General features: G+C 42.4%; 1 protein-coding gene across 12 annotated transcripts in view; it reads left to right on the top strand.

The window, feature by feature from the left end:
• Positions 1 to 26,756, top strand: part of glra1 (glycine receptor, alpha 1) — a 116,107-nt gene that overhangs the window by 14,266 nt on the left and 75,085 nt on the right. Inside the window, exons 2-5 of one of the 12 annotated variants that reach the window (XM_090198841.1) lie at positions 12,243 to 12,411; positions 12,992 to 13,116; positions 24,030 to 24,056; positions 24,630 to 24,668. In XM_090198841.1, coding sequence (XP_090054967.1) covers positions 12,251 to 12,411; positions 12,992 to 13,116; positions 24,030 to 24,056; positions 24,630 to 24,668 — 352 coding nt within the window. In that variant the 5' untranslated portion in view covers positions 12,243 to 12,250. The remainder of the gene's footprint in view (positions 1 to 12,242; positions 12,412 to 12,991; positions 13,117 to 24,029; positions 24,057 to 24,629; positions 24,669 to 26,756) is intronic. The other 11 variants (XM_090198839.1, XM_036943408.2, XM_090198840.1 and 8 more) reach the window with 11 other exon arrangements.

Here is a 26,756-nt window from a genome sequence, read left to right as displayed (position 1 = left end):
CTGATGGGGGCAGTTGGTTAATATGTTAGTCTACTGATGGGGGGAGGCAGTTGGTTAATATGCTAGTCTACTGATGGGGGCAGGTGGTTAATATGTTAGTCTACTGATGGGGGGGGGGCAGTTGGTTAATATGTTAGTCTACTGATGGGGGCAGTTGGTTAATATGTTAGTCTACTGATGGGCCAGTTGGTTAATATGTTAGTCTACTGATGGGGGCAGTTGGTTAATATGTTAGTCTACTGATGGGGCAGTTGGTTAATATGTTAGTCTACTGATGGGGGCAGTTGGTTAATATGTTAGTCTACTGATGGGGGGGGGCAGTTGGTTAATATGTTAGTCTACTGATGGGGGCAGTTGGTTAATATGTTAGTCTACTGATGGGGGGGGCAGTTGGTTAATATGTTAGTCTACTGATGGGGGCAGTTGGTTAATATGTTAGTCTACTGATGGGCCAGTTGGTTAATATGTTAGTCTACTGATGGGGCAATTGGTTAATATGTTAGTCTACTGATGGGGGCAGTTGGTTAATATGTTAGTCTACTGATGGGGCAGTTGGTTAATATGTTAGTCTACTGATGGGCCAGTTGGTTAATATGTTAGTCTACTGATGGGGGGGGGGCAGTTGGTTAATATGTTAGTCTACTGATGGGGCAGGTGGTTAATATGTTAGTCTACTGATGGGGCAGTTGGTTAATATGTTAGTCTACTGATTGGGGGGGGCCAGTTGGTTAATATGTTAGTCTACTGATGGGGGGGGGGGGCAGGTGGTTAATATGTTAGTCTACTAATGGGGGGAGGCAGTTGGTTAATATGTTAGTCTACTGATGGGGGCAGGTGGTTAATATGTTAGTCTACTGATGGGGCAGTTGGTTAATATGTTAGTCTACTGATGGGGGCAGGTGGTTAATATGTTAGTCTACTGATGGGGGCAGTTGGTTAATATGTTAGTCTACTGATGGGGGGGGGGGCAGTTGGTTAATATGTTAGTCTACTGATGGGGGCAGTTGGTTAATATGTTAGTCTACTGATGGGGGGGGGCAGTTGGTTAATATGTTAGTCTACTGATGGGGGGGGGGGGCAGTTGGTTAATATGTTAGTCTACTGATGGGGGGGGCAGTTGGTTAATATGTTAGTCTACTGATGGGGGGGGGGCAGTTGGTTAATATGTTAGTCTACTGATGGGGGGGGGCAGTTGGTTAATATGTTAGTCTACTGATGGGGCAGTTGGTTAATATGTTAGTCTACTGATGGGGGCAGTTGGTTAATATGTTAGTCTACTGATGGGGCAGTTGGTTAATATGTTAGTCTACTGATGGGGGCAGTTGGTTAATATGTTAGTCTACTGATGGGGGGGGCAGTTGGTTAATATGTTAGTCTACTGATGGGGGCAGTTGGTTAATATGTTAGTCTACTGATGGGGGCAGTTGGTTAATATGTTAGTCTATTGATGGGGCAGTTGGTTAATATGTTAGTCTACTGATGGGGGCAGTTGGTTAATATGTTAGTCTACTGATGGGGCAGTTGGTTAATATGTTAGTCTACTGATGGGGGCAGTTGGTTAATATGTTAGTCTACTGATGGGGGCAGTTGGTTAATACAGTGCCTTGCGAAAGTATTCGGCCCCCTTGAACTTTGCGACCTTTTGCCACATTTCAGGCTTCAAACATAAAGATATAAAACTGTATTTTTTTGTGAAGAATCAACAACAAGTGGGACACAATCATGAAGTGGAACGACATTTATTGGATATTTCAAACTTTTTTAACAAATCAAAAACTGAAAAATTGGGCGTGCAAAATTATTCAGCCCCCTTAAGTTAATACTTTGTAGCGCCACCTTTTGCTGTGATTACAGCTGTAAGTCGCTTGGGGTATGTCTCTATCAGTTTTGCACATCGAGAGACTGACATTTTTTCAAAACAGCTCGAGCTCAGTGAGGTTGGATGGAGAGCATTTGTGAACAGCAGTTTTCAGTTCTTGCTACAGATTCTCGATTGGATTCAGGTCTGGACTTTGACTTGGCCATTCTAACACCTGGATATGTTTATTTTTGAACCATTCCATTGTAGATTTTGCTTTATGTTTTGGATCATTGTCTTGTTGGAAGACAAATCTCCGTCCCAGTCTCAGGTCTTTTGCAGACTCCATCAGGTTTTCTTCCAGAATGGTCCTGTATTTGGCTCCATCCATCTTCCCATCAATTTTAACCATCTTCCCTGTCCCTGCTGAAGAAAAGCAGGCCCAAACCATGATGCTGCCACCACCATGTTTGACAGTGGGGATGGTGTGTTCAGCTGTGTTGCTTTTACGCCAAACATAACGTTTTGCATTGTTGCCAAAAAGTTCAATTTTGGTTTCATCTGACCAGAGCACCTTCTTCCACATGTTTGGTGTGTCTCCCAGGTGGCTTGTGGCAAACTTTAAACGACACTTTTTATGGATATCTTTAAGAAATGTCTTTCTTCTTGCCACTCTTCCATAAAGGCCAGATTTGTGCAATATACGACTGATTGTTGTCCTATGGACAGAGTCTCCCACCTCAGCTGTAGATCTCTGCGGTTCATCCAGAGTGATCATGAGCCTCTTGGCTGCATCTCTGATCAGTCTTCTCCTTGTATGAGCTGAAAGTTTAGAGGGACGGCCAGGTCTTGGTAGATTTGCAGTGGTCTGATACTTCTTCCATTTCAATATTATCGCTTGCACAGTGCTCCTTGGGATGTTTAAAGCTTGGGAAATCTTTTTGTATCCAAATCCGGCTTTAAACTTCTTCACAACAGTATCTCGGACCTGCCTGGTGTGTTCCTTGTTCTTCATGATGCTCTCTGCACTTTTAACGGACCTCTGAGACTATCACAGTGCAGGTGCATTTATACGGAGACTTGATTACACACAGGTGGATTGTATTTATCATCATTAGTCATTTAGGTCAACATTGGATCATTCAGAGATCCTCACTGAACTTCTGGAGAGAGTTTGCTGCACTGAAAGTAAAGGGGCTGAATCATTTTGCACGCCCAATTTTTCAGTTTTTGATTTGTTAATAAAGTTTGAAATATCCAATAAATGTCGTTCCACTTCATGATTGTGTCCCACTTGTTGTTGATTCTTCACAAAAAAATACAGTTTTATATATTTATGTTTGAAGCCTGAAATGTGGCAAAAGGTCGCAAAGTTCAAGGGGGCCGAATACTTTCGCAAGGCACTGTATGTTAGTCTACTGATGGGGGCAGTTGGTTAATATGTTAGTCTACTGATGGGGCAGTTGGTTAATATCTTAGTCTACTGATGGGGCAGTGTGTTAATATGTTAGTCTACTGATGGGGGCAGTTGGTTAATATGTTAGTCTACTGATGGGGCAGTTGGTTAATATGTTAGTCTACTGATGGGGCAGTTGGTTAATATGTTAGTCTTCTGATGGGGCAGGTGGTTAATATGTTAGTCTACTGATGGGGCAGTTGGTTAATATGTTAGTCTACTGATGGGGGCAGGTGGTTAATATGTTAGTCTACTGATGGGGCAGTTGGTTAATATGTTAGTCTACTGATGGGGGCAGTTGGTTAATATGTTAGTCTACTGATGGGGGCAGTTGGTTAATATGTTAGTCTACTGATGGGGGCAGTTGGTTAATATGTTAGTCTACTGATGGGGCAGTTGGTTAATATGTTAGTCTACTGATGGGGGCAGTTGGTTAATATGTTAGTCTACTGATGGGGCAGTTGGTTAATATGTTAGTCTACTGATGGGGGCAGTTGGTTAATATGTTAGTCTACTGATGGGGGGGGCAGTTGGTTAATATGTTAGTCTACTGATGGGGCAGTTGGTTAATATGTTAGTCTACTGATGGGGGGAGGCAGATGGTTAATATGTTAGTCTACTGATGGGGGCAGTTGGGTAATATGTTAGTCTACTGATGGGGGCAGTTGGTTAATATGTTAGTCTACTGATGGGGGGGGGCAGTTGGTTAATATGTTAGTCTACTGATGGGGGCAGTTGGTTAGTATGTTAGTCTACTGATGGGGGCAGTTGGTTAATATGTTAGTCTACTGATGGGGGGGGGGCAGTTGGTTAATATGTTAGTCTACTGATGGGGGGGGCAGTTGGTTAATATGTTAGTCTACTGATGGGGGCAGTTGGGTAATATGTTAGTCTACTGATGGGGGGGGGCAGTTGGTTGATATGTTAGTCTACTGATGGGGGCAGTTGGGTAATATGTTAGTCTACTGATGGGGCAGTTGGTTAATATGTTAGTCTACTGATGGGGCAGTTGGTTAATATGTTAGTCTACTGATGGGGCAGTTGGTTAATATGTTAGTCTACTGATGGGGGCAGTTGGTTAATATGTTAGTCTACTGATGGGGCAGTTGGTTAATATGTTAGTCTACTGATGGGGGCAGTTGGTTAATATGTTAGTCTACTGATGGGGGGGGCAGTTGGTTAATATGTTAGCCTACTGATGGGGCAGTTGGTTAATATGTTAGTCTACTGATGGGGGGAGGCAGATGGTTAATATGTTAGTCTACTGATGGGGGCAGTTGGGTAATATGTTAGTCTACTGATGGGGGCAGTTGGTTAATATGTTAGTCTACTGATGGGGGGGGCAGTTGGTTAATATGTTAGTCTACTGATGGGGGCAGTTGGTTAGTATGTTAGTCTACTGATGGGGGCAGTTGGTTAATATGTTAGTCTACTGATGGGGGGGGGGCAGTTGGTTAATATGTTAGTCTACTGATGGGGGGGGCAGTTGGTTAATATGTTAGTCTACTGATGGGGGCAGTTGGGTAATATGTTAGTCTACTGATGGGGGGGGGCAGTTGGTTGATATGTTAGTCTACTGATGGGGGCAGTTGGGTAATATGTTAGTCTACTGATGGGGCAGTTGGTTAATATGTTAGTCTACTGATGGGGGGGGGGGCAGTTGGTTGATATGTTAGTCTACTGATGGGGGGGGCAGTTGGTTAATATGTTAGTCTACTGATGGGGCAGTTGGTTAATATGTTAGTCTACTGATGGGGGGAGGCAGATGGTTAATATGTTAGTCTACTGATGGGGGCAGTTGGGTAATATGTTAGTCTACTGATGGGGGCAGTTGGTTGATATGTTAGTCTACTGATGGGGGGGGCAGTTGGTTAATATGTTAGTCTACTGATGGGGGCAGTTGGTTAGTATGTTAGTCTACTGATGGGGGCAGTTGGTTAATATGTTAGTCTACTGATGGGGGGGGGCAGTTGGTTAATATGTTAGTCTACTGATGGGGGGGGCAGTTGGTTAATATGTTAGTCTACTGATGGGGGCAGTTGGGTAATATGTTAGTCTACTGATGGGGGGGGGCAGTTGGTTGATATGTTAGTCTACTGATGGGGGCAGTTGGGTAATATGTTAGTCTACTGATGGGGGGGGGGCAGTTGGTTGATATGTTAGTCTACTGATGGGGCAGTTGGTTAATATGTTAGTCTACTGATGGGGCAGTTGGTTAATATGTTAGTCTACTGATGGGGGCAGTTGGGTAATATGTTAGTCTACTGATGGGGCAGTTGGTTAATATGTTAGTCTACTGATGGGGTGGGGCAGTTGGTTGATATGTTAGTCTACTGATGGGGCAGTTGGTTAATTTGTTAGTCTGATGATGGGCAGTTGGTTAATATGTTAGTCTACTGATGGGGGCAGTTGGTTAATATGTTAGTCTACTGATGGGGGGGGGGGCAGTTGGTTGATATGTTAGTCTACTGATGGGGCAGTTGGTTAATATGTTAGTCTACTGATGGGGGCAGTTGGTTGATATGTTAGTCTACTGATGGGGGCAGTTGGTTAATATGTTAGTCTACTGATGGGGGCAGTTGGTTAATATGTTAGTCTACTGATGGGGGGGGGCAGTTGGTTAATATGTTAGTCTACTGATGGGGGCAGTTGGTTAATATGTTAGTCTACTGATGGGGCAGTTGGTTGATATGTTAGTCTACTGATGGGGGCAGTTGGTTAATATGTTAGTCTACTGATGGGGCAGTTGGTTAATATGTTAGTCTACTGATGGGGGCAGTTGGTTAATATGTTAGTCTACTGATGGGGCAGTTGGTTAATATGTTAGTCTACTGATGGGGGCAGTTGGTTAATATGTTAGTCTACTGATGGGGCAGTTGGTTAATATGTTAGTCTACTGATGGGGGCAGTTGGTTAATATGTTAGTCTACTGATGGGGGGGGGGGCAGTTGGTTGATATGTTAGTCTACTGATGGGGGGGGCAGTTGGTTAATATGTTAGTCTACTGATGGGGCAGTTGGTTAATATGTTAGTCTACTGATGGGGGGAGGCAGATGGTTAATATGTTAGTCTACTGATGGGGGCAGTTGGGTAATATGTTAGTCTACTGATGGGGGCAGTTGGTTGATATGTTAGTCTACTGATGGGGGGGGCAGTTGGTTAATATGTTAGTCTACTGATGGGGGCAGTTGGTTAGTATGTTAGTCTACTGATGGGGGCAGTTGGTTAATATGTTAGTCTACTGATGGGGGGGGGCAGTTGGTTAATATGTTAGTCTACTGATGGGGGGGGCAGTTGGTTAATATGTTAGTCTACTGATGGGGGCAGTTGGGTAATATGTTAGTCTACTGATGGGGGGGGGCAGTTGGTTGATATGTTAGTCTACTGATGGGGGCAGTTGGGTAATATGTTAGTCTACTGATGGGGGGGGGGCAGTTGGTTGATATGTTAGTCTACTGATGGGGCAGTTGGTTAATATGTTAGTCTACTGATGGGGCAGTTGGTTAATATGTTAGTCTACTGATGGGGGCAGTTGGGTAATATGTTAGTCTACTGATGGGGCAGTTGGTTAATATGTTAGTCTACTGATGGGGTGGGGCAGTTGGTTGATATGTTAGTCTACTGATGGGGCAGTTGGTTAATTTGTTAGTCTGATGATGGGCAGTTGGTTAATATGTTAGTCTACTGATGGGGGCAGTTGGTTAATATGTTAGTCTACTGATGGGGGGGGGGGCAGTTGGTTGATATGTTAGTCTACTGATGGGGCAGTTGGTTAATATGTTAGTCTACTGATGGGGGCAGTTGGTTGATATGTTAGTCTACTGATGGGGGCAGTTGGTTAATATGTTAGTCTACTGATGGGGGCAGTTGGTTAATATGTTAGTCTACTGATGGGGGGGGGCAGTTGGTTAATATGTTAGTCTACTGATGGGGGCAGTTGGTTAATATGTTAGTCTACTGATGGGGCAGTTGGTTGATATGTTAGTCTACTGATGGGGGCAGTTGGTTAATATGTTAGTCTACTGATGGGGCAGTTGGTTAATATGTTAGTCTACTGATGGGGGCAGTTGGTTAATATGTTAGTCTACTGATGGGGCAGTTGGTTAATATGTTAGTCTACTGATGGGGGCAGTTGGTTAATATGTTAGTCTACTGATGGGGCAGTTGGTTAATATGTTAGTCTACTGATGGGGGCAGTTGGTTAATATGTTAGTCTACTGATGGGGCAGTTGGTTAATATGTTAGTCTACTGATGGGGGGGGCAGTTGGTTAATATGTTAGTCTACTGATGGGGGGGGCAGTTGGTTAATATGTTAGTCTACTGATGGGGCAGTTGGTTAATATGTTAGTCTACTGATGGGGGGAGGCAGATGGTTAATATGTTAGTCTACTGATGGGGGCAGTTGGGTAATATGTTAGTCTACTGATGGGGGCAGTTGGTTAATATGTTAGTCTACTGATGGGGGGGGGCAGTTGGTTAATATGTTAGTCTACTGATGGGGGGGGGCAGTTGGTTAATATGTTAGTCTACTGATGGGGGCAGTTGGTTAGTATGTTAGTCTACTGATGGGGGCAGTTGGTTAATATGTTAGTCTACTGATGGGGGGGGGCAGTTGGTTAATATGTTAGTCTACTGATGGGGGGGGCAGTTGGTTAATATGTTAGTCTACTGATGGGGGCAGTTGGGTAATATGTTAGTCTACTGATGGGGGGGGCAGTTGGTTGATATGTTAGTCTACTGATGGGGGCAGTTGGGTAATATGTTAGTCTACTGATGGGGCAGTTGGTTAATATGTTAGTCTACTGATGGGGCAGTTGGTTAATATGTTAGTCTACTGATGGGGCAGTTGGTTAATATGTTAGTCTACTGATGGGGGCAGTTGGTTAATATGTTAGTCTACTGATGGGGCAGTTGGTTAATATGTTAGTCTACTGATGGGGGCAGTTGGTTAATATGTTAGTCTACTGATGGGGGGGGCAGTTGGTTAATATGTTAGTCTACTGATGGGGCAGTTGGTTAATATGTTAGTCTACTGATGGGGGGAGGCAGATGGTTAATATGTTAGTCTACTGATGGGGGCAGTTGGGTAATATGTTAGTCTACTGATGGGGGCAGTTGGTTGATATGTTAGTCTACTGATGGGGGGGGCAGTTGGTTAATATGTTAGTCTACTGATGGGGGCAGTTGGTTAGTATGTTAGTCTACTGATGGGGGCAGTTGGTTAATATGTTAGTCTACTGATGGGGGGGGGCAGTTGGTTAATATGTTAGTCTACTGATGGGGGGGGCAGTTGGTTAATATGTTAGTCTACTGATGGGGGCAGTTGGGTAATATGTTAGTCTACTGATGGGGGGGGGCAGTTGGTTGATATGTTAGTCTACTGATGGGGGCAGTTGGGTAATATGTTAGTCTACTGATGGGGGGGGGGCAGTTGGTTGATATGTTAGTCTACTGATGGGGCAGTTGGTTAATATGTTAGTCTACTGATGGGGCAGTTGGTTAATATGTTAGTCTACTGATGGGGGCAGTTGGGTAATATGTTAGTCTACTGATGGGGCAGTTGGTTAATATGTTAGTCTACTGATGGGGTGGGGCAGTTGGTTGATATGTTAGTCTACTGATGGGGCAGTTGGTTAATTTGTTAGTCTGATGATGGGCAGTTGGTTAATATGTTAGTCTACTGATGGGGGCAGTTGGTTAATATGTTAGTCTACTGATGGGGGGGGGGGCAGTTGGTTGATATGTTAGTCTACTGATGGGGCAGTTGGTTAATATGTTAGTCTACTGATGGGGGCAGTTGGTTGATATGTTAGTCTACTGATGGGGGCAGTTGGTTAATATGTTAGTCTACTGATGGGGGCAGTTGGTTAATATGTTAGTCTACTGATGGGGGGGGGCAGTTGGTTAATATGTTAGTCTACTGATGGGGGCAGTTGGTTAATATGTTAGTCTACTGATGGGGCAGTTGGTTGATATGTTAGTCTACTGATGGGGGCAGTTGGTTAATATGTTAGTCTACTGATGGGGCAGTTGGTTAATATGTTAGTCTACTGATGGGGGCAGTTGGTTAATATGTTAGTCTACTGATGGGGCAGTTGGTTAATATGTTAGTCTACTGATGGGGGCAGTTGGTTAATATGTTAGTCTACTGATGGGGCAGTTGGTTAATATGTTAGTCTACTGATGGGGGCAGTTGGTTAATATGTTAGTCTACTGATGGGGCAGTTGGTTAATATGTTAGTCTACTGATGGGGGGGGCAGTTGGTTAATATGTTAGTCTACTGATGGGGGGGGCAGTTGGTTAATATGTTAGTCTACTGATGGGGCAGTTGGTTAATATGTTAGTCTACTGATGGGGGGAGGCAGATGGTTAATATGTTAGTCTACTGATGGGGGCAGTTGGGTAATATGTTAGTCTACTGATGGGGGCAGTTGGTTAATATGTTAGTCTACTGATGGGGGGGGGGCAGTTGGTTAATATGTTAGTCTACTGATGGGGGGGGGCAGTTGGTTAATATGTTAGTCTACTGATGGGGGCAGTTGGTTAGTATGTTAGTCTACTGATGGGGGCAGTTGGTTAATATGTTAGTCTACTGATGGGGGGGGGGCAGTTGGTTAATATGTTAGTCTACTGATGGGGGGGGGCAGTTGGTTAATATGTTAGTCTACTGATGGGGGCAGTTGGGTAATATGTTAGTCTACTGATGGGGGGGGCAGTTGGTTGATATGTTAGTCTACTGATGGGGGCAGTTGGGTAATATGTTAGTCTACTGATGGGGCAGTTGGTTAATATGTTAGTCTACTGATGGGGCAGTTGGTTAATATGTTAGTCTACTGATGGGGCAGTTGGTTAATATGTTAGTCTACTGATGGGGGCAGTTGGTTAATATGTTAGTCTACTGATGGGGCAGTTGGTTAATATGTTAGTCTACTGATGGGGGCAGTTGGTTAATATGTTAGTCTACTGATGGGGGGGGCAGTTGGTTAATATGTTAGTCTACTGATGGGGCAGTTGGTTAATATGTTAGTCTACTGATGGGGGGAGGCAGATGGTTAATATGTTAGTCTACTGATGGGGGCAGTTGGGTAATATGTTAGTCTACTGATGGGGGCAGTTGGTTAATATGTTAGTCTACTGATGGGGGGGGGCAGTTGGTTAATATGTTAGTCTACTGATGGGGGCAGTTGGTTAGTATGTTAGTCTACTGATGGGGGCAGTTGGTTAATATGTTAGTCTACTGATGGGGGGGGGGGGGCAGTTGGTTAATATGTTAGTCTTCTGATGGGGGGGGCAGTTGGTTAATATGTTAGTCTACTGATGGGGGCAGTTGGGTAATATGTTAGTCTACTGATGGGGGGGGGCAGTTGGTTGATATGTTAGTCTACTGATGGGGGCAGTTGGGTAATATGTTAGTCTACTGATGGGGCAGTTGGTTAATATGTTAGTCTACTGATGGGGGGGGGGCAGTTGGTTGATATGTTAGTCTACTGATGGGGGGGGCAGTTGGTTAATATGTTAGTCTACTGATGGGGCAGTTGGTTAATATGTTAGTCTACTGATGGGGGGAGGCAGATGGTTAATATGTTAGTCTACTGATGGGGGCAGTTGGGTAATATGTTAGTCTACTGATGGGGGCAGTTGGTTAATATGTTAGTCTACTGATGGGGGGGGCAGTTGGTTAATATGTTAGTCTACTGATGGGGGCAGTTGGTTAGTATGTTAGTCTACTGATGGGGGCAGTTGGTTAATATGTTAGTCTACTGATGGGGGGGGGGCAGTTGGTTAATATGTTAGTCTACTGATGGGGGGGGCAGTTGGTTAATATGTTAGTCTACTGATGGGGGCAGTTGGGTAATATGTTAGTCTACTGATGGGGGGGGCAGTTGGTTGATATGTTAGTCTACTGATGGGGGCAGTTGGGTAATATGTTAGTCTACTGATGGGGGGGGGGCAGTTGGTTGATATGTTAGTCTACTGATGGGGCAGTTGGTTAATATGTTAGTCTACTGATGGGGCAGTTGGTTAATATGTTAGTCTACTGATGGGGGCAGTTGGGTAATATGTTAGTCTACTGATGGGGCAGTTGGTTAATATGTTAGTCTACTGATGGGGGGGGGCAGTTGGTTGATATGTTAGTCTACTGATGGGGCAGTTGGTTAATTTGTTAGTCTACTGATGGGCAGTTGGTTAATATGTTAGTCTACTGATGGGGGCAGTTGGTTAATATGTTAGTCTACTGATGGGGGGGGGGGCAGTTGGTTGATATGTTAGTCTACTGATGGGGCAGTTGGTTAATATGTTAGTCTACTGATGGGGGCAGTTGGTTGATATGTTAGTCTACTGATGGGGGCAGTTGGTTAATATGTTAGTCTACTGATGGGGGCAGTTGGTTAATATGTTAGTCTACTGATGGGGGGGGGGGCAGTTGGTTAATATGTTAGTCTACTGATGGGGGCAGTTGGTTAATATGTTAGTCTACTGATGGGGGCAGTTGGTTGATATGTTAGTCTACTGATGGGGGCAGTTGGTTAATATGTTAGTCTACTGATGGGGCAGTTGGTTAATATGTTAGTCTACTGATGGGGGCAGTTGGTTAATATGTTAGTCTACTGATGGGGCAGTTGGTTGATATGTTAGTCTACTGATGGGGGCAGTTGGTTAATATGTTAGTCTACTGATGGGGGGGGGCAGTTGGTTAATATGTTAGTCTACTGATGGGGGCAGTTGGTTGATATGTTAGTCTACTGATGGGGGCAGTTGGTTAATATGTGTAGGAATACCTTTTGAGCTGATATGACAAAATATGACCTTTGTTGTTGGGTTAATGATCACAGCTGTATATTTTAAAAAAGGCTTGTCGTTGGTGTTATTATCACATGATGACGTGATGTCAGTTGTATTTTGCGGCGGTGGTTACTGTAACATGTTTGTTATTTTCTTTCTCCTCATCTCATCTATTTCATCTCATCTATTTCATCTGTTTCAGAAGACTGCATGCATGAAACATTAATGGAAAAGCCACCCTGGTCATCATCTGTCATCCTAATTATCCATAAGAGGTTCATTCTGGATATGCAAATTCTCCCTGCACCAAACAATTGGGAAGTAATTAACCTATTTTCTGTTTTCAGCTTTCTTTTTGGAGCTATAAGTTGGTATGTTTTTGGTATTTTCGAAAAACGTTGATTATTTTATTATCCTGTCATCATAGGAAATGGATTGTGAGGTTACAGATATTTGTAGTTATGTAAACCTAGCTTTTTATTCTGTGTATAATACTATTTTATTGATGGATTTAAAAAAGTAAATACAAAAATATGTAGAACATATCCAAGCATACCGTTCTGTGTTGTAGGCTACGATGTGAGGGAGTCAAATAACAACAACTTAATGGATAATCAATATTATCTGAGCATATAACTCATGAAGCGGATACTTCCTAAAACGTTCATACTTTGCTCATGGAGCTAATCAAACTGCTATATATTTATTTGGAAGACAAGTAAAGTAGTTGACTTCCTATTGATTCACAGTATCTAGCAAATGGACAGGTGAAGGGAATCAGTAATGGTAGCATCCCTCAAAAGAAAATCCTTGTTGGATTGGATTACTCTCAGAATGCTGTTGTGTATGACAACAACTCACCATTCAAATCTCAGTTGTGCACCCATCTCTCTCTCTCTCTCTCTCTCTCTCTCTCTCTCCCTACTTTTCCTTTCTCTCTTCTTTCTCTAGCTTGGCAGCCTCTAAAGAATCTGCGGCTCGAAAAGCCGCCTCCCCAATGCCTCCCTCTGAGTTCCTGGACAAACTCATGGGTAAAGTTTCGGGTTACGATGCAAGAATCAGACCTAATTTCAAAGGTAGGAGCAGCCACCGAGACACAGTGGGATAAAACAGGAATGTAGCCAAGCACAACCAGAAATAACATATTCCAGTCAGGATAGTAAAGAGAGGACGGTGTAGTTAAACTATGAAATCTACATAATATCAATAGATATGATATCTTTATTTTACTATTGATTTGGGCTTAAGCAAATAATTCTGATTGAAATGAGTTGGTTCTTTGAGTACATTATACATTATCTATTCACACATTAAACATAACACTTTTGAACACTTTTTACACCTTAAACACTTAACACTTTTAAACCGTAAAATATTGAATTAGGCTGTTACGATGTTCACAAGTCCTCCATATATTTACAGGATGTGGCTACAGTGAAATGGAGTCACGTTATTATTTTGGCTACATTCCTGTAAAAACGTCACCACCGTCTCAATGTCCTGAATGTCTGTTTTGGTGGTTATACTGTAGGTAGTGTGTTGCTAAACATGTTTTCCGTGACGTTAAAAGTGACCTTTCCCTATATGGAAGCACCCATAAAGATACATGTCAGAGGGGTTTCCTTATTGAACTATGATCAGCAATACAGCCGCGTTATGATGAATCAGTCCACGCTATGATGTTCAATGGCGGAGCACCGTTGTGGCAACCCTCCAAATGTATCAACCCCAAAATTCCAAAATTGTTTGAAAGAACATAATTTTGATGAGAGTTCCTCTATTTTACAAAAAAAATTTCTCTAGTATTAATACCACCATTTTTTTCTGTACATCCTTATCTGAGGTGGTATAATTTACATGATTTATGGTTTACAAAACACATATATATATGTATATATATTTTTTTTATATTCCCACCACAATTATGGAACGAATAACATAATAATAAGACAAAAATATGAATCCAATGTTCTGCATGAGAAACCACTCTCACAAACAACCCGTTTCCATACATTACACTGAGATGAGCATGGTTTCTGAAGACAATTGAAAGAATTTGATTCTGACTATCTATCTAAGATACATGCTTTGATACTCTGCAAATATTTCACGTTAACTAACTACAATGGGACTGCTACTCTGGGTCCGTGTTTAACATGTAAACATGATGTTTTGGCCCATGAATTGCTCTGCCTTTTACAGGTATATTACATGTGATTTCCATGAGTATGATATCTCAGTATATGAAGTACTGAATCCAGGAGTGTTTGCTGTGCCTTTTTACAGGTATATTACATGTGATTTCCATGAGTATGATATCTCAGTATATGAAGTACTGAATCCAGGAGTGTTTGCTGTGACTAAGCATGAATTATTCAGCCGGCTAGAGTTGCAAAAACACATCTACTCATACAGTTAGACTACATAACGTCTCTTCACTTCGCTCACGACGTTCACTGCAACAACAACAAACAGCAAAAACATTCTTTCTTTGCTGTCTAAACTGTTTTATGTACAGAGGCTTTTTATGAATGTATTGAATGTTATCTTTGGAGCCCACGTCTCAATTCACAATGATAACACCGATGACATTGTGACGGATTATAGGATGCACTGGCTTGTCTGACCTGTAGAATTCTGCTTTCAGCTAAACCTACTACATCACCGTTATAGTACACTGCCCAGAGAAAGTGCTCACTACAGGATCCGCTCAGCCTCAGTGGGATTGTCAAGTGCTTTCATACAAAAAGCACAATAGCATTTTTCATGCTGGTGAGTGTAAATAGGGTCAGATATTTGCTAAAAACTCCAATGAAAAATAACAGTATTGTAATGTAAAAAGGTCTTTGCATATTAAGGGAAAATACATGACTTTACGTAGAGTATAATGTTAATCATATGACTAGTGTGAGGCGAAAGGCCTATTGTCATGGGATGGAACAATGTGAGATAGATTCAGAGGTTAGTCATGGCTGTCAGGTCAACACTGTATTGTAGTGTGAGTGGTAGACTCACTCATTCAAGCAGTCCTTCTCCCATCCCTGCCAGCCAAACACATGAATCCCATTCATGAAATAAACAGGCTGGCATGTAATTTCTTAATAATGATAGTCTGTACAAAGACTAAGAAACATCTTTAGTCAGAGCTCCGAGAATGATGGGGGGTTGTTTATAAGATATTCAGTAAACACAATGGAACGTTTGAACTGCTATGTTCTTTCGAGAATTAGAATGGCAAAAATATTGTTTATAGAATTGTAGAACTGCAGAGGCATTCTTTAGAACATTAGAACGTTAGAAGGCCTTCTTTAGAACATAAGAATGTTGAACGTTAGAACACATTCTTTACAACGTTAGAACGTTAGAAGGCCTTCTTTAGAAAATTAGAATGTTAGAATGTTAGAAGGCATTCTTTAGAACATTCAAACGTTAGAAGGCATTCTTTAGAACATTAGAACGTTAGAAGGCATTCTTTAGAACATTAGAACGTTAGTAGGCATTCTTTAGAACATCAGAATGTTGGAACGTTAGAAGGCATTCTTTAGAACATTAGAATGTTAGAAGGCATTCTTTAGAACATCAGAATGTTGGAACGTTAGAAGGCATTCTTTAGAACATTAGAACGTTAGAAGGCATTCTTTAGAACATTAGAATGTTAGAACGTTAGAAGCCATTCTTTAGAACATTAGAATGTTAGAAGACCTTCTTTAGAACTTTGGATTGTTACAACGTTAGAAGACCTTCTTTAGAACATTAGAATGTTAGAACGTTAGAAGACATTCTTTAGAACATTAGAATGTTAGAAGGCATTCTTTAGAAAATTAAAATGTTAGAATGTTAGAAGGCATTCTTTAGAACATTAGAACGTTAGAATGCATTGTTTAGAACATTATAATTTTAGAATGATAGAAGGCATTCTTTAGAACATTAGAATGTTAGAAGGCATTCTTTAGAAGATTAGAATGTTAGAACATCAGAAGGCCTTCTTTAGAACATTAGAATGTTAGAACGTTAGAAGCCATTCTTTAGAACATTAGAATGTTAGAACGTTAGAAGCCATTCTTTAGAACATTAGAATGCTACAACGTTAGAAGGCATTCTTTAGAACATTAGAACGTTATAATGCATTGTTTAGAACATTAGAATTTTAGAATGATAGAAGGCATTCTTTAGAACATTAGAATGTTAGAAGGCATTCTTTAGAAGATTAGAATGTTAGAACATCAGAAGGCCTTCTTTAGAACATTAGAATGTTAGAACGTTAGAAGCCATTCTTTAGAACATTAGAATGTTAGAACGTTAGAAGCCATTCTTTAGAACATTAGAATGCTACAACGTTAGAAGGCATTCTTTAGAACATTAGAATGCTACAACGTTAGAAGGCATTCTTTATAACATTAGAATGTTAGAACGTTAGAAGGCATTCTTTATAACATTAGAATGCTATAACGTTAGAAGGCATTCTTTAGAACATTAGAATGTTAGAATGTTAGAAGCCATTCTTTAGAACATTAGAACGTTAGAAGGCATTCTTTAGAACATTAGAACGTTAGAAGGTTCTCTGTAGGTCTAACAACGGAGCACACCTCCTCAATCTACCACCACCTCTGCTAATGTGGAGGCACAGCAAGAGTGAAAAACAGGGAGAGAAAGAGCAGAGAATTGCCTGAAGCTACGAATGTGCTGGCATGAGAGGAAATTATGCTGATCATGACTGGGACTCACTGTGGGGAAGCCTTCTAATTGATTTAGCAGGATCTCTATTGGAATGGAAAATGGGAAATATCCTTCTGACACATTTGGGACCTCCCATGTATGGTCTATGAGTTTATTTTTTATATTTAATTCATTACACTTTAACGTTCAATCTCTAACATCGGCTAAGAAGGTTAAGATAGTCCTCTCAACACCCCCCACACACACACCTATTCTCCGTTTCCCAACCCCCCCAACACACCTACTCTCCCCTTCCTAACCCCCCAACACACCTACTCTCCCCTTCCTAACCCCCCAACACACCTACTCTCCCCTTCCCAACCTCCCCAACACACCTACTCTCCCCTTCCCAACCCCCCAACACACCTACTCTCCCCTCCCCTCCCCAACACGCACCACCTCTCCCCTTCTCAACACCCCCCAGACACCACCTATCCCCAGTCAGTCAATCAGACAGTCAGACAGCCAGTCAGACAGCCAGTCAGACAACCAATCAGTCAATCAGTCAGTCAGTCCATTCAGACAGTCAGTCCATTCAGACAGTCAGTCAGTCAATCAGACAGTCAGTCAGTCAGTCAGTCAGTCATACAGTCAGCCAGTCAGACAGTCCGTCAGACAGCCAATCAGACAGTCAGTCAGTCATACAGCTACTCTCCCCTCCCCAACACCCCCCACGCACCACCTCTCCCCTTCTCAACACCCCCCAGACACCACCTATCCCCAGTCAGTCAATCAGCCAGTCAGACAACCAATCAGTCAATCAGTCAGTCAGTCCATTCAGACAGTCAGTCCATTCAGACAGTCAGTCAGTCAATCAGACAGTCAGTCAGTCAGTCAGTCAGTCATACAGTCAGCCAGTCAGACAGTCCGTCAGACAGCCAATCAGACAGCCAGTCAGTCAGTCCATTCAGACAGTCAGTCAGTCAGTCAGTCAATCAGACAGTCAGTCAGTCAGTCAGTCAGTCAGTCATACAGTCAGCCAGTCAGACAGTCCGTCAGACAGCCAATCAGACAGCCAGTCAGTCAGTCAGTCCATTCAGACAGTCAGTCAGTCCATTCAGACAGTCAGTCAATCAGACAGTCAGTCAGACAGCCAGTCAGACAGCCAATCAGTCAATCAGTCAGTCAGTCCATTCAGACAGTCAGTCAATCAGACAGTCAATCAGTCATACAGTCAGACAGTCATACAGTCCGTCAGACAGCCAATCAGTCAGCCAGTCAGTCAGTCCATTCAGACAGTCAGTCAGTCTATTCAGACAGTCAGTCAATCAGACAGTCAGTCAGACAGCCAGTCAGACAGCCAATCAGTCAATCAGTCCGTCAGTCCATTCAGACAGTCAGTCAGTCAATCAGACAGCCAATCAGTCAATCAGTCCATTCAGACTGCCAGTCAGTCCATTCAGACAGTCAATCAGTCAAGCCAGTCAGACAGTCAGACAGCCAGTCATACAGTCAGTCAGTCAGTCCATTCAGACAGTCAGTCAATCAGACAGTCAGACAGCCAGTCTGCCAGTCAGTCAGTCATGCAGTCAGACAGTCCATCAGACAGTCAGACAGCCAATCAGTTAATCAGTCATACAGTCAGACAGTCAGGCAGTCCATCAGACAGTCAGACAGCCAGTCTGCCAGTCAGTCAGTCATACAGTCAGTCAGTCCATTCAGACAGTCAGTCAGTCCATTCAGACAGTCAGTCAGTCCATTCAGACAGTCAGTTAGCCAGTCATACAGTCAGTCAGTCAGTCCATTCAGACAGTCAGTCAATCAGACAGTCAGACAGCCAGTCTGCCAGTCAGTCAGTCATACAGTCAGACAGTCCATCAGACAGTCAGACAGCCAATCAGTTAATCAGTCAATCAGACAGACAGCCAGCCAGCCAATCAGCCAGTCAGACAGACAGTCAGACAGACAATCAGCCAGTCAGACAGTCAGTCAGCCAGTCATACAGTCAGACAATCAGCCAGTCAGTCAGTCTATTCAGAAAGTCCGTCAGTCAGACAGTCAGTCAGTCAATCAGACAGTCAACCAGTCATACAGACAGACAGCCAGCCAATCAGTAAATCAGACAGCAAGACAGCCAGTCAGCCAGTCAGTCAGCCAGTCAGACAATCCGCCAGCCAGCCAGTCAGTCTATTCAGACAGTCCGTCAGTCAGACAGTCAGTCAGACAGACAATCAGTCAGTCAGACAGTCAGTCAGACAGACAATCAGCCAGTCAGACAGTCAGTCAGCCAGTCATACAGTCAGTCAGTCCATTCAGACAGACAGTCAGCCACTCAATCAGCCAGTCAATAAGTCAGCCAGTCAGTCAGTCAGCCAGTCAGTCTATTCAGACAGTCAGTCAGCCAGTTAGACAGACAGTCAGCCAGTCATGGAGTCATACAGTCAGCCAATCAGACAGTCAGCCAGTCAGTCAGCCAGTCAGTCAGTCTATTCAGACAGTCAGTCAGTCCATTCAGACAGTCAGTCAGTCAATCAGACAGTCAATCAGTCAGTCAGCCAGTCATACATTCAGCCAATCAGACAGCCAGGCAGCCAGTCAGTCAGCCAGTTAGTCCATTCAGACAGACAGTCAGCCAGTCAATCAGACAGTCAATCAGCCAGTTAGCCAGTCTGATAGCCAGTCAGACAGTCATACAGTCAGCCAATCAGACAGTCAGCCAGTCAGTCTACTCAGACAGTCAGTCCATTCAGACAGTGAGTCAGTCCAATCAGACATTCAATCAGTCAGTCATCCAGTCATACAGTTAGCCAATCAGACAGCCAGGCAGCCAGTTAGTCATTCAGTCCATTCAGACAGACAGTCAGCCAGTCAATCAGACATTCAGTCAGTCAAACAATCAGCCAGTCAGTCAGTCAGACAGCCAATCATCCAGTCATACAGTCAGCCAATCAGACAGTCAGTCAGTCTATTCAGCCAGTCAGACAGTCAGTCAGTCAGTCCATTCAGACAGTCAGCCAGTCAGCCAGCCAGTCAGTCAGTCGGTCGGTCGGTCGGTCGGTCAGTCAGTCATTCAGACAGTCAGTCAGCCAGTCAGACAGTGAGCCAGTCAGTCAGCTAGTCAGACAGCCAGTCAGACAGGCAGACAGTCAGTCAGTCACTTAGTCTGCTCTCTCCTCTTTCTCCCAAGCAGCTTCCTTCCTTTAAAGCCTGCCATGTCACATCACAGTGATGATCAGTGTAACCAAACGCTTTCACAATGAACTAGCTGTGTCACTTTGCTTCTGAATTTTTGCGAGACAAGTCAACATCTGTAAATATACAGTCCTTGCTGCCATATATTTACTGTTTCTGGCTTCTGGCTTCTTTTTCCTTACGCACAGAGTCTCTCTCGCTCTCCCTCTCTCTCTCTCTCTCTCTCTCTCAGTTCTACCTCTTCTTCTTTTCATTCTCTTTTTGTTTCAACCTACCTGACTGGGGAGATGAAATATTATTAGCTGGTGGGGCTTGGCGTTCATTTGGTGTTATCAGCACTAGTTTAATGGGTAACTAATAGGATTAATGGAATACCCTAATGAGAAAGGGGGGAGGGGGCAGTGTTCAGATGCTGCTGTGTTCACATACGCATGGCAACAGGGAACCACCCGGACTGATCTGCTGACTACTTCAGGAATATTAAAGGAGTGGACAAGGGTTCTTTATTGTACTGTGTGGGTTCATTAAAGAACAATCCCCAACCAGAGTTATATTCCCAGATATAACACACACACCAACCATTAACTGCATTTACGTACTGACAGTAAAACTTTAGTCTGCCTTCTTCTTAAAACAATCTATGTAAATTGAATTATTTGAGTTAATTCACTATGTTTGGTGAATGAGAAGACATTTTAGGTCCCGAGAATAGTCAAAAGTGTTACTCTGGATGCTTGCCTTGGTAATGGATTCTCTAGGATCTAAACATTCGGACTGAACTGCTATATTGCCCTGGGAGTAGACGTTTAATATCATTGCAGGCGTGACTCTCCCCAGAGTTATGACAAAAGTATTGATCATGTTTCAAAGTCTAAGGAGAGGCAGAATTGCAAGGACACAGCAGAAAATTGAATGGATAATGTAGCAGTCAGCCCACTGTTAGAGGGCAGGACAGGATAGGACAGGACAGCAGGATATGACAGGATAAGACAGGACATGATAGAATAGGACAAGATAGGATAGGATAGGACAGGACAGCAGGATATGACAGGATAAGACAGGACATGATAGTATAGGACAGGATAGGACAGCAGAACAGGATTGGACAGCAGGACAGGATAGGAAAGGACAGGCATGATGGCATGATGACTACCTGGCATGATGACTCCTTGCTGTCCCTAGTCCACCTGGCCGTGCTGCTGCTCCAGTTTCAACTGTTCTGCCTGTGATTATTATTATTTGACCATGCTGGTCATTTATGAACATTTGAACATCTTGGCCATGTTCTGTTATAATCTCCACCCGGCACAGCCAGAAGAGGACTGGCCACCCCTCATAGCCTGGTTCCTCTCCAGGTTTCTTCCTAGGTTGTGGCCTTTCTTGGGAGCTTTTCCTAGCCACGGTGCTTCTACACCTGCATTGCTTACTGTTTGGGGTTTTAGGCTGTATAGCACTTTGAGATATCAGCTGAAGTACTAAGGGCTATATAAATACATTTGATTTGATTTGATAGGACAGGACAGCATTATATGACAGGATAAGACAGGACATGATAGTATAGGACAGGATAGGACATCAGAACAGGATAGGACAGGATAGGACAGCAGGAGATAGGACAGGAAAGGATAGGGCAGCATACACAGGATAGGATAGGACAGGATAGGACAGCAGGACAGAATAGTACAGGATAAGACAGCAGGACAGAATAGGACAGGACATGATAGGATAGGACAGCATATACAGGATAGGACAGGACAGGATAGGATAGGACAGAATAGGACAGCAGGACAGAATAGGACAGGACATGATAGGATAGGACAGGATAGGATAGGACAGGGTACGACAGCAGGACAGGATAGGTATTTGGTATTTTATTAGGATCCCCATTAGCTGTTGCAGAAACAGCAGCTACTCTTCCTGGGGTCCAACACAGAACATGAAACATCATTTCAGAATGACATAATACAGAACATCATTAGACAAGAACAGCTCAAGGACAGAACTACATACATTTTATAGGATAGGACAGAATAGGATAGGACAGGATAAGACAGCATCCACAGGATTGGACAGGATAGGACAGGACATAATAGGACATGATAGGACAGCAGTACAGGATTGGACAGGACAGGACATGATAGGACAGTATAGGACAGGATATGGCAGGACAGGATAGGACAGGATACGATAGCAGAACAGGATAGGACAGGACATGATAGGACAGGACATGACATGACAGGATATGACAAGATAGGACAGGATAGGACAGGATAGGATAGGACAGGACAGGATAGGTCAGGATAGGATAGAACAGGATAGGACAGGACAGCAGGACAGGTCAGGATAGGACAGATAGTTGTAGTATCCAACCATCCACTACTGTAGTACTTTGTAAAAATCTGTTCTTAGTATGAGTCTACTGTACATGTAAACAAATGAGAAATACCTTTCAAAAGAAATAAACAGTAGCTTTATTCTATTCATTTTAATGAGATAATATCAAATAATATCAAAGATTATATTAAACCCCTATTGTTGCCCTTGATATTGCTATTCAGCACGATGTCAAACATTAACACTTTCTAATTTAATGAATGTGAGAATGGTTGAATGGTTGACTCGGATGCTGTATCTTTCCATCTGGTCACTGAAGCTTCTCTAATAGTACTGTGAGGAGGAGAGGAGATGGTGTCATGAAGGCTATTGTCACTTCCTGTCATTTGGGTCATTTCTTTTTTGATACTGGGAAGTGGGAAAACGGTGATCACACTTGAGTGTGACATTAAAGTTGCCATATAATTGTTTACTCTGACAATATAATCCAATACCACAAGCAAATGTTTTTATTTTCCCTGCTAGACATTTTTAACTGTCGCCTTTCGAGATTTGTCCTTTTGTGAAACGGTGCGTGACTGAGATGCTACCAGGCCCAGATGGATTCATTCTAAAACTCGGATGTGCTTTCTTATAGCTGATTATCCACTATTTTTTTTATGTTGAACAAAGCCTGTACCTCTCTGCAAAGCATGGAGAATTAGATTTTACACACTGCTAGTAATTAGCCATTATGAGATTGCAAGCTTGGAAGAAAGAAAACAAGTTGTTGTTTAATGTTTGGATCAGGTTTTCAGATCTCATATAGATCCTTGGCACAGAGGATAAACCCAAGCTTAGGTTGACACAATAGGGATTGCCTTGCGTGCAGAGTGTAACAACAAGAGGAAGAAAAATTATCCTCACTGGATCCAGGTCAGATTATAGAGTTTGAATCACCGGTCTACAACAGTTCATGATCATGCAGAATACTTTCCATCTATCTTAAAGAACAATTTCCTTTTCTCCCGACGTTGATAGATTAAAATATCCCCCACAAAGACTTCAGCTCTGTGTAGTCGCCATCTCTCATCGTTGACACTTGTCAGGTATAGGGAAAAGTAGGCGGGGCTGCATGTCGCCTGGTTTACATATTCAATGTGCCTCCGGGGCACAAAGGCAAAACGCATCAACACAACAACATCTTCGTTGAGAAAAATACGTTCCCTATGTACTGTGGAATAATACTTCCTCTATGTCGACAGGAGAGAGGAGTTAGGAATGAACCCGGAAGTATGTCAAATGAGCAGCAAATGTCATCTGGGAAGGAACAAACTTTCTGTCAAACTGATTAAGATCTGAACTATGGCTGACACAATTACTGAAATGTATGTTTGTGTTAATGTATGTGTTATGTACAGTACCTTATCATTAACAGCCAAGAGATGTAAAAGGTGAGATGGAACAGGTTTAAATATTAAGGTTATTATCAGGTATTTGGTGTTATCTTTTGCATGCCTTATTTATTTGATATGCTTACCAAATAAGTGCAATACGGGGACTAATTCTTCTATCTTGAATTGTAACAAGCTGGTTTGTTGTACTGGATTGGTAAAAAGCCAACCAGGTTTGAAATGATGCATGGCCAACTTCAGTCATGGCAATTTATTAAAAAAGGTCATTTCCGGAATAACTGGAAAAGGCCCAGGTACTGTAAAACAATGAATTGCTCACTTCTGTGTGTGAGCCTTTGTGTTTAATATCACTTCGTCCACTAAGTACACTTCCTGTTCCTGTTCTCTTGTGTTGCACCAATTTTGCTGCTCAGTTGCAGGGGTCCCCCCGAGTGGAAGAGGTAAAAATATATTTTTTTTTAGATTAATAAAATCTAAAAAAAAAATTTAAAAAAAAAGATTTTTATATCCCATTTATTAGAAAATTTGTTTGAAACACTTTGCTTGATAAGAAAATGTAAGCATTTAAGCATTTAAAGCCAAATGATGCAAGCAGATCTAAGCGAAGCCAGTTTAACATGTAGTCTATGCATCTTTCCTTCGTCTGATGTTTTTCATCTTAGTGCATTTTGCTAACCTCACCTTCTGCCTCCCGTGAAGAACTATGCCTTGCACCCCTGCTCTACCCCTCCTCTCATCTCTGCATCGCCTCCTCTCCTGCCCGACCCGCTATGACGTTCTCCAACACAAACTTGTGCATCCCTCCTTCCTGCTATTGCCTTCAGTATTTTGGCCACCACAATTTTTCCTTCCTTTCCCTGCCGCACACTTACCTGTATAAGTTCTGAAGTGTTGGCAAGTTGTGATACTAGATGTGTTTTTTTATTGTTGTTTTCCGCATTGAGAAAAACAATGTGAGTACTTGCTGTTAGAGTATGTTGTGTTTTAATCATTATCTTTTGTTTTGTTATTAGACCCACAAGGCCCCAAAACAGAAGCTTCTCACAAGAAAGGTATTTTCTTTTCATTCATCACGGAATAAAGTATGCAAGTCACTCTCTCTCAACGCCACTCAGGCAATCTTCACTTTTAAAGCAAGAAAAAAAAAAAGAGAGAAAAAAAAATAAAAACCCAAGCACATTGAAGGTGTCATCTTCCAGGAGATACATGTATTTACTGTTAATGCATCATGCTGTGAGGTGTATCAGTCTGCCGATAGTATGTCTTCAGATTGTTTCCTAAGAGATTATTGTCGAACAGCTGGCAATTAAGAAATGACCTCAAAACATTAGTCTAATGTTTCAAGCCTTTTTGTTTGCGATTTATGTTGACGTGGTTTCTTCTGTCTTTTTACTAATTGTTGTTCTGGACGGTAAAAGTGTGAATACAAATTTACAAGTTGCACAGGAAAATGTTACTTCTCGGGTTAAAAAAAAACAAGCTTTTTCCCAGATGGTAAACTTTGCTGTTAGAGTTTTATGATACGTGTCTATTATATTCTGATTTGGAGAGGAGTGGAGATATTATCCTATTGTCATGGTTGTAAGTAAGGGATAGCTGGTGCTACAGATCACTCCCTTCATTTACAGCCTAAAAGACCTCAATGGCTACTTGACCTGTTTTCCTCCTAACAGGAGATGACCTGCTTGCTATACATGACAGGGATTATTAGTAGCCCGTCTGCCTTTTGGCTGAAACGTTGTGTCTGTATTGTAATTAGAATTAATTAGAGAGATTCTTGCTGAGGTTGAAAAGCAACAATCATGGAATGCATTCATTTATTTTGTTTAATTGAAATGAATCCCTCTATATATTTAACAATATCAACTGTATTTAAATTCTTCTGTTTTTAAACATAATCATTTTTTTTGTGCAACTTGTATGAATATGGGAAATTGTAAAAGGGCTGTATCCATGATTCATTCTTTTAAATATGCAATATGGACAGCATTACTGGAAGCAGAATGACTTTGATCTAGAAAATGTGTGTGTGTGTGTGTGTGTGTGTGTGTGTGTGTGTGTGTGTGTGTGTGTGTGTGTGTGTGTGTGTGTGTGTGTGTGTGTGTGTGTGTGTGTGTGTGTGTGTGTGTGTGTGTGTGTGTGTGTGTGTGTGTGTGTGTGTGTGATTTTACTATAGTCAACAGATAGTCCAGGATTTAAAGCTGTTTAACACAGAGGATGCCAGATTTCAGCCATTCAGTTCAACTGATCTACTCTCCTCTCCTGCTATACACACCAACCAAGGAAACAATGTTTTTATCCATAGCTAGCATATCACATCACATGATCAGTTTAGAAGGCCCTGTTTCACCATATCACATCACATGATCGGTTTAGAAGGCCCTGTTTCACCATATCACATGATCGGTTTAGAAGGCCCTGTTTCACCATATCACATGATCGGTTTAGAAGGCCCTGTTTCACCACATCACATGATCGGTTTAGAAGGCCCTGTTTCACCATATCACATGATCGGTTTAGAAGGCCCTGTTTCACCATATCACATGATCGGTTTAGAAGGCCCTGTTTCACCATATCACATGATCGGTTTAGAAGGCCCTGTTTCACCATATCACATCACATGATCGGTTTAGAAGGCCCTGTTTCACCATATCATATCACATGATCGGTTTAGAAGGCCCTGTTTCACCATATCACATGATCGGTTTAGAAGGCCCTGTTTCACCATATCACATGATCGGTTTAGAAGGCCCTGTTTCACCATATCACATGATCGGTTTAGAAGGCCCTGTTTCACCACATCACATGATCAGTTTAGAAGGCCCTGTTTCACCACATCACATGATCGGTTTAGAAGGCCCTGTTTCACCACATCACATGATCGGTTTAGAAGGCCCTGTTTCACCACATCACATGATCGGTTTAGAAGGCCCTGTTTCACCACATCACATGATCAGTTTAGAAGGCCCTGTTTCACCATATCATATCACATGATCGGTTTAGAAGGCCCTGTTTCACCACATCACATGATCAGTTTAGAAGGCCCTGTTTCACCATATCACATGATCAGTTTAGAAGGCCCTGTTTCACCACATCACATGATCGGTTTAGAAGGCCCTGTTTCACCACATCACATGATC

This window comes from Oncorhynchus mykiss, chromosome 14, assembly GCF_057628025.1.
Source record: "Oncorhynchus mykiss isolate SJ-2025 chromosome 14, ASM5762802v1, whole genome shotgun sequence".
NCBI lineage: Eukaryota > Metazoa > Chordata > Actinopteri > Salmoniformes > Salmonidae > Oncorhynchus > Oncorhynchus mykiss.
The sequence above is the reverse complement of the archived record's forward strand: the minus strand, read 5'-3'. Positions and strand labels throughout refer to the sequence as shown.